Source organism: Austrofundulus limnaeus, unplaced genomic scaffold (assembly GCF_001266775.1).
Source record: "Austrofundulus limnaeus strain Quisiro unplaced genomic scaffold, Austrofundulus_limnaeus-1.0 Scaffold96, whole genome shotgun sequence".
Classification (NCBI taxonomy): domain Eukaryota; kingdom Metazoa; phylum Chordata; class Actinopteri; order Cyprinodontiformes; family Rivulidae; genus Austrofundulus; species Austrofundulus limnaeus.
The window spans coordinates 862,470-871,311 of NW_013952498.1; the positions used below are offsets into that span (position 1 = coordinate 862,470).

Sequence of the window (8,842 nt, forward strand, 5' to 3'; positions counted from 1 at the left end):
ACACACACACACACACACACACACACACACACACACACACACACACACACACACACGTTACGATTCTTCCCATCTGTGTTGTGTTAATCCACCCCCACCAGGCTAAACAGGCCTCTCACTCTGTCGGAGAAGATCGTTTACGGCCACCTGGACGATCCGGCAGGCCAGGAGATTGACCGTGGACGCACGTATCTGCGTCTGCGTCCTGACCGTGTGGCCATGCAGGACGCCACAGCCCAGATGGCCATGCTGCAGTTTATAAGCAGCGGCCTGCCCAAAGTGGCCGTTCCCTCCACCATCCACTGTGATCACCTGATTGAGGCTCAGATTGGAGGCGTTGAGGACCTACAGAGGGCTAAGGTGGGAGTAAAAGTCCTCCACTGTATGTTTTTACTGTTAGACACAAACATGAACAAGAGTTCAAAAACAATAAATCATTTGGCACARAAACACAAGGCATGTTTTTGGACAGAAAAATGTTTGGCTCAATATTTCATAAGGATTTTTGAATGAATGCAAGACAAAATTTATGATTTAGTTTATTAATTAAACATTGCAAATACACTGCCTGGCCAAAAAAAAAAAAAAGAGTTGCCAACTGGATTTAAATAAGCAAATAGGTACGAGCCTCCTATTGGATAATTACAGCACGGGTGGTTATCTTTCAGCTGGCAGCAAGTTATTTAACCCCAACTGGTGCAATGAGTTGCTTCTCATTTCTTAACCATGTGGAAAGACACATCCTGTGGTCGTGGAAAAGATGTCAGTCTGTTTGAGAAGGGTCAAATCATTGGCATCAAGCAGAGAAAATGTCTAAGGAGATTGCAGAAACTACTAAAATTGGGTTAAGAACTGTCAAATGCATTATTTAAAACTGGAAAGATAGTGGGGACCCATCGTCTTCGAGGAAGAAATGTGTCCGGAAAAGAATCCTGAATGATCATGAACAGCGATCACTTAAACATTTGGTGAAATCAAATCAAAGAAAAACAAAAGTAGAACTCTGGGCTATGTTTAATAGTGAAAGTAAGAGCATTTCCATACGCACAATAAGGGAACTCAAGGGATTGGGACTGAACTGCTGTGTAGCCTTAAGAAAACCACTAAAAGGTGAGGCTAACTGTACAAAAAGGCTTCAGTTTGCTAGGGAGCATAAAGAGTGGACTCAGAAGCAATGGAAAAGGTCATGTGGTCTGAGTCCAGATTTCCCCTGTTCCAGAGTGATGGGTGCATCTGGGTTAGGGGAGAGCCAGGTGAAGTGAGGCACCCATCATGCCTGTGTGGGCAGTGCTATGATGTGGGGTTGCTGCAGTTGGTCAGGTGTAGGTTCAGTAGCAGTCTGTGCTGAAAGAATGAGGTCAGCTGACTTGAATGAGCAGGTTATTCTATCAATGGATTGTTTCTGCCCTGATGGTACAACTAAATATTCCAAGATGACAATGTCAGGATTCATCAGGCTGGAATTATGAAAGAGTGGTTCAGGGAGCATGAGACATTTTCACACATGGATTGGCTCCACAGAGTCCATTGAGTATCTCTGGGATGTGCTGGAGAAGGTCAGACTCTACCATCATCAATGTAAGATCTTGGTGAGAAATTAATGCAACACTGGATGGAAATAAGTCTTGTGACGTTGCAGAAGCTTATTGAAACAATGCCACAGTGAAAGTGTACTGTAATCAAAGCTAAAGGTGGTCCAACAAAATATTAGTGTTTGTGACCTTTTTTGCTTATTTTTTGGTGGCAACTGTTTTTTGGCCAGGCAGTGCATATTTAAAYCAACTGTTTTGCTTTTTTGAAGTGGGGTTCTGTGAAAAGGTAATTTTTCTGCTTGTAGGTAGCTCTATGAATAACCTCAGTTTAAAGAATTGACTTTTTTTTATTTTACCTTTTTTGTTTACCAGGCAAATCCTGTTGAGATTGCAGATCTCTTTTTCAAGGGAGGTCGGGGCCTGAAGGCAACCTATTGTATATGATTATCTGTTGTTAATCTGGTCAAAGTGTAATTATTTGCCCTGGCAGCAGCACCGCACAGTGGTTAGCACACCCCACTTTGCTTCAAACTAAATCAAATGATCTGGTTCACCACATGTGTCAAAGCCAGACTGAATGTGACAACTTCAATCTGGGTTCGGTTTTTATGTTCATAAATACTTGCAAGACACTCGTGTGTAATAAAAACATGTTGTGTAAAACCTTTTCCAAATATACTCTGATTTCAGGAAGTTAACGAGGAAGTGTACAACTTTCTTGCAAGTGCTGCAGCAAAATATGGTGTCGGCTTCTGGAAACCAGGTTCAGGGATCATTCATCAGGTAACCTTAACACTAATGTACTGTATGATGATGTTAGTGTCTTTAATTAATCTTGAAAGGTTCTAGAAATTAGACTTTTATGGCATTAAAGTATAACATATTGGCTTGTTCATGTAGTGTGAAATTATGTTTTGTAAAAGAACTTTGTAACAGGTCCATATAGTAAAGAAAGGAAGTCAGAGGTCATGTCAGGCAATTATTAAAATATTTTTGTGTCTTTTAAAATGTATCTGAAAGAGATGTTTAATATATTCTCTGACACCCCTAGGTGTCAGAGAATTAATCAAATCTTCAGTCTTACTTTTCCAAATGTTTTACTTTAAAATGTTTTCGACCAAAAGAAAACCAGAAAACAAATAAAAGTGCTTGTGTTTTTGCAGATCATCCTGGAGAATTATGCCTATCCTGGAGTGATGCTGATTGGTACTGACTCTCACACACCCAATGGCGGTGGTCTGGGGGCCATCTGTATCGGAGTGGGTGGAGCCGACGCCGTTGATGTCATGGCTGGAATCCCCTGGGAGCTCAAGTGCCCCAAAGTGAGGACTCCTGGCATTCTCTGATTAATTTGATTAAATTAATCAGTAATTTTTTAGCATCCTGCGTCTTCTTTTCCCCTCAGGTGATTGGAGTGAGACTGACAGGAACCCTGTCTGGCTGGACCTCCCCAAAAGACGTCATCCTGAAGGTCGCCGGCATCCTGACGGTGAAAGGAGGCACAGGAGCCATTGTGGAGTATCATGGACCTGGAGTTGACTCTATCTCTTGCACTGGTAAGAAGGAACTGCAGTGCAAGGTTTAAAATTTTGCTGATCTCTCTTTAGGTACCATAAATCAATAACTTACTGTAATCTTTATAATTCTACATTTCAGGAATGGCCACTATCTGTAACATGGGTGCTGAAATTGGAGCCACTACATCTGTTTTCCCCTACAACCACCGCATGAGCACGTACCTAGAGAAAACGGGTCGTGGAGGTCGGTGTTATACAGTTCGGTTTGATTCACTGAGTCTTTTATTTGCTGATTTACCTCCATCTGTCTTGTTCATGCAGAAATTGCATCAGTTGCTAATGAGTTTAAAGAGGACTTGGTGCCGGACGAAGGTTGTGCATACGACCAAGTGATTGACATCAACCTGAGCGAGGTGACCTAAAAAAGAAGCAAACTAAAATGTTTAGATGTTAGAATTTATAAAGTTGTAGATTTTCTTTATTTGTCTTTGACTCGATGAGTTCTACAGCCAACCACGCTAAAAATAACTTTTTAACAGACAGCTCAGGCTTGAAGGCCCCCACCACACTGGATAACAAAGAGTCAGCCAGAAAGAGGACGGTCGTTGCAGGATCTTGGCAAAGCCTTCTGGCACATATTAAGAACGCACTGTGCCTCCTGTTTTATTTGACAGAGCTTGAAAATTCATGGAGGGTTCAGAGCATACCTTAATTTTCTGTAGCGATGTCTTGATGACAGAGTATCAGGGTCCTAGGTGGAGTGTTAGAGGTCATGGTGGCAGAATATTCATGACACGTTCACCAGCATGGTTTGATCATTGATGTAAGTGCTTTAATTTATAACTAAGCAAAACAACTGAAAGACTGTCAGCTGGGAGATTTATTTGAACAAAATGCATTTTTAAATGGTTCAAACAGTCTCGTAACCTGGTTCTCTCTGTTGGATAAGTGACCTTGATACTTAAACAAATAAATAAATACCGCATCCTGCCAAGCTGTCCTTCGTTTGAGTTTTGGACCCAAATCAAGAAGCCCTTGTTCTCATCATGCTCAGACTTGCTGTGTGAGGAAAGACAAAAGGTGGATGTTCTTGAGGTTCAGCACAGAAAATCCCTCCACATGCATCCTTTCGTGCTGCTGACTGGGGTTTTCTCCTCGACAACAGCATAAATCTGATTCTGTAGTCCCAGAAACCTGGCATAAAGGAAAATTCTGCAGATCGTGATAAAGGCTGTGTCCAAATTCAGGGGCTGCATCCTTTGAAGACCAATTTGTCGGCCAGTTACCTCACAGCGACGTGCCGAAGGCTCTTCATCCTTTTCCCCCCAATTTGAGGGATGGGTCATGTGGCTCCTTCTCAGTCCACCCTATCCCAATATGCATTGTAATGGAGGAAGTGAGAGACAGGAATACAGTTTTAATTAAAAATCTGCCAGAAACAAGAATTGAAAGTTTAAAGTGGTTGTTGTTCGTCTCTTTGTGTCAGAAATCATTGTAAACGAGCTCATATAGCCTTATGCTGCATTTCACACCGAACGCGATTTCAGCATCAAAATCGCATCCAACGSTTCAAGTTGGACGCTTGTGCACTTAAACATTTGCAAAAATTAAGCCAATCAGTGACGAACAGTGTTCTGACGTTGCATTTTGATGTCAGCTGGGGCCGGTTGGAACCACAATGAAGTAGGTACTAAAAAAAAGAGCCGGTTCCATGAATCTGGCCTAATGGAAATGGCTTGGAACCGTACCAAACCGTACCGACAATACACTAAGTGGCACTAGTGGAAAAGGGGCATTACTATGTGGAGGCAAGCTTTATTCACAGCCACCTTTTTCCAGTCTTTGCAGATGACAAAAGGACCCGGCCCACCTAGACTTGGTAGGCCGTGTCCTTCGAAGGATGCAGCCCTTGAATTTTATACACAGCCAGAGTCATTGAAACACCAAATGTTAAACCAGTGACAATAGAGTGGATCTCTTCTAGCATGTAGCTATAATCCTGATAGAATAAGTCATGTCAGAGCTGGAACCATGGGTGGTGCAGTTGGAGGTCTGTGTGTATAGGGAGAGAGGTGAGGGTGCAAGAAAGCGTCTCAAGGACACGGAACTTTCCAAGTAAACACCTTTTTGGCAAATACTAAGAGCACAGCAGCATCACGATTTCTTTCTTTCAAATCTGCCTCAATCCAGTCATGTTCTAACAGGTCAAGGAGAGCACAGTGGGGTCTGCATCCAGTGTGAGGGGGACCTTAGGGAGCCATGACTCCAACTAAAACACTCGTTTTAACATACAGTATGTGGCAGTACATAGGTGTCCCATTTATTCATCCCCCTCTGCATCTTACAGCTGAAGCCCCACATCAACGGACCCTTCACCCCCGACTTGGCCCACCCCGTTTCTGAGATAGGGGCCATAGCTAAGAAGAGCGGCTGGCCCCTGGAGGTCAAAGTTGGTCAGTATTTGTGACACGGCTGGATCTTCTTACAGTCACATTTAATGCTTTGTCCGGTGAAATTTGATCGCTCGATCTTGGTTTGTACTCGCTGTTTTATTGAGCAGATATGATCAGATTGCATTACAGCTCAGTCGTGATGCCAGGTTTCCAAAGTCACCTTGAAGGCAACATCATTTTAGTCATTTTCAGAATAAGCAGGATTCAGGCATAGTAATCAAGTTTTTTAGCATCTCATTTTCAACCAGAAATAAACTGATTTTATTTGATAAATATGGCTGATTTTAGACTTTTCTCATCTTTTTTTCTTCAGTTTGATTTCTTTTTTCTGAACATACAAACAGGTCTGATCGGCAGCTGCACCAACTCCAGCTATGAAGACATGGGCAGAGCAGCCTCTCTGGCCAAGCAGGCTCTGGATAAAGGCCTGAAGTGCCGGGCCCAGTTCACAGTCACACCAGGATCTGAACAAATTCGAGCCACAATCGAGCGGGATGGATATGTGAGTCAGAAACACACCGAAGAGATGGATAAATAAGTGTAACAAAGAAAACGTAGGAAATGAGAATTCAAACTGTTTTGTGTCTTTGAACAAAGATGTCTTCTGAAATTCATCCCGTCTCTTTTTCAGGCCAAGATCCTGAGTGATGTTGGGGGAATTGTTCTCGCTAARGCTTGTGGTCCTTGCATCGGACAGTGGGACAGGTATATATGCAGTGTTTAAAAAAGTTTTCAGAAGCTTATTTGTGAAAGTTGACAAAATCCTTTGTGATGGACCCACAATTTCCTGATTCTTCTTCTTTTTTTGTGCATTTTAGTCACTAGAATACTGTAAGTCATAGGGTTYGAAGCAATTAATCGACTTACCATTAATTGTTGAATAATGGTTTATTAGATTAAAATCTGTTTATTTGATTAACTGATAATCGCTCTAACCGGAAAGTTGTGCCTTCTCTGAGACTCTTTTTCAATTTGAGTCAAAAGTAGAGACTGCAAGCTTAAACAAGTTTTAAATTGTGTTGTTAGGCAACGTAAAACCMGAGTTATGATGAATCGTAAATGCCACATTTTATTTTCTTTAAAATGGCAGTCCGATTTGATGTGCATTGCAGGAAACATGGTCCCGTGGAAAAAAAAAACACCTCAACTCTTCTCTTGACCCAAAAATATATAAAAAAAACTCCAATCTTTTTCTTGACGAGGCCCAAAGTTATTTGTCAAGCAGCAAGAAGTCTACAGGACGAAGAGAAACAAAAAGGCTCGAGCAGCTCTCGGATACCTGACCAGGACCTTCTCCAGTACCACGCTTACTGGTCCATTAGAACCAAGGATCAGTTCTGAGCTCTAGAAAACAGAGTAAGGGGTTTATGTTCCAGCCATGGAAAACACCTGAAGTCCAGGTAGACCCACTTTCCTCTCAGAGTAAAAAACAAAATAAAACAAAAAATCTGTCGTTTTAGCCAAAGAGAGAACCACCTCGGCGGCAGCAAAAAGTAAAGAATCAGAGAAAAATCATAAATGTAAATATATTCTAATTATATTAATAAATTAATATTTGTTTTACATCTAAAAATCACATTTTATTCTTTTCATCTATTTCCCACCATTCAAGCAGCCTAATAGATTTCTGTTTCATTATATTTTATAAAAATGTCCAGTTTAATAATGTGTGAGAGATCCACATTTTTTGTTTATTCAATCAGTTTTTAATACATCTGGCAAAATAAATTATTAAAATATATTGATCTGCTTCATTTTTTAAGTCAGCATATTATACAAGAATAACCCTTCATGTTATGGAAAGACTCACTTGATACAAGAGAAAACTCAGGTTTTTAAGGCCGCTTTTCAATTAGTCGTTAGCAAGATRYATCAACTTTAGATTAATTCATTAATTGATAACTTGCATCCCTAGTCAGTCAGTTTTGAGTGATCAGGGCAATGGAGATGCATTAGATTCCCAAATATATCACAGGTTTGGTTTGTTTCTGAAGCGTTTTGTTTGCTTTGCTCATTTTGTTGTAAAGCAGTGGTTCCCAAACTATTTCCTACAGATCTGCCCTTTGGTTATAAGAAAACTTCTGATTATCATAAAATGAGATGATCATCTTTATTATATATACAAGCTTTTTTGTTGTTTTATCTAGTTGTGTTACATATAAACTACAATATTTCAATCAATATAGACTACTAGCAGGCATTTAAACCTGTATTATTGTGAAATACTTGTCCACTGAGAGACAGTCAAACAATATATTTCTATCTTTTGTCTGCTTTTGTTTCAGGAGGGATGTGAAAAAAGGAGAGAAGAACACCATCGTCACATCTTTCAACAGGAACTTCACAGCCAGGAACGATGCAAATCCAGCRACTCATGCTTTCGTCACCTCACCTGAAGTAAGATCAACTACAAACTGAACGTTTACAGTACAAAAGTTTTAACTTTCTCTTTAACATTTTACATGAAAACACTCWGTTCTGTATGTGTTGTTAGTCTGTGACTGTTGTTAATTTGTTTGTGTGCAGATTGTCACTGCGCTGGCTCTCGCAGGGACTCTCAACTTCAATCCAGAGACTGATTACCTGACTGCACCCAGTGGGGAGAAGTTTAAACTAGAACCTCCTACTGGTGATGAGCTCCCCTCCAGAGACTTTGACCCGGGTCAGGACACCTACCAGTACCCTCCTGCAGAGGGCAACACAGTCATGGTAACGTGGACTCATTCACGCTGCAGATCCTAATGCTCAAAACTGATTTTTGTGTTCATATGAACTTTTTTTTTTGGAGAGAGCGTTCACATTATAATTCAAACACAACCACCATCCCAGGGTTCGACAAGATTTTTTTTCTTTACCTGCCCGACATGAAAAGTTAGCTGCCCGAAACAAAAATGTTCAAAAATAATAAAATATAAGAAAAACGTGTACTGTATTTGTACTACAAAAATATTAAAGGGCCAGTATTATGTGTTTCTCAGGCATATATTTAAATACTATACCATAATAAAGTATCTATGTCACCTTTAGCTGTTATTAAAATGCTGTTTTTATGTTTAAATAGAAAATAAACTTATCTTCCCATCACTTCCTCTTCTAAACACTTTGAAATTGGCCTCTGTCTCTTTAAGAACCACCTTCTGCTTCTGTTCCGTCCTGTTCGGTGGGTGGTGGTGGTGGTGGTGGGGTTTCGCACTTGGGGGCGGCGGGTTGCGAGTGCGCTATGATGCAGTTTACTTGGCATCTGAAAATACATTTCCTCAAAGGTATTTTTAATCTGAAAAGAGCTTCACTGAGTGAGAACTAATGTTGAGAGCTCAGCAGACAGTAAGTTTCACTTTCA

At 40.7% G+C, this 8,842-nt stretch overlaps 1 protein-coding gene across 1 annotated transcript in view; it reads left to right on the top strand.

Moving 5' to 3' along the window:
• Positions 1 to 8,842, top strand: part of LOC106520686 (aconitate hydratase, mitochondrial) — a 19,894-nt gene that overhangs the window by 2,774 nt on the left and 8,278 nt on the right. The window contains exons 3-13 of the mRNA XM_014012903.1: positions 102 to 360; positions 2,223 to 2,315; positions 2,696 to 2,854; positions 2,938 to 3,088; positions 3,189 to 3,293; positions 3,371 to 3,462; positions 5,397 to 5,502; positions 5,847 to 6,004; positions 6,134 to 6,207; positions 7,788 to 7,899; positions 8,029 to 8,211. Of these exons, the coding sequence (XP_013868357.1) occupies positions 102 to 360; positions 2,223 to 2,315; positions 2,696 to 2,854; positions 2,938 to 3,088; positions 3,189 to 3,293; positions 3,371 to 3,462; positions 5,397 to 5,502; positions 5,847 to 6,004; positions 6,134 to 6,207; positions 7,788 to 7,899; positions 8,029 to 8,211 (1,492 nt within the window). The remainder of the gene's footprint in view (positions 1 to 101; positions 361 to 2,222; positions 2,316 to 2,695; positions 2,855 to 2,937; positions 3,089 to 3,188; positions 3,294 to 3,370; positions 3,463 to 5,396; positions 5,503 to 5,846; positions 6,005 to 6,133; positions 6,208 to 7,787; positions 7,900 to 8,028; positions 8,212 to 8,842) is intronic.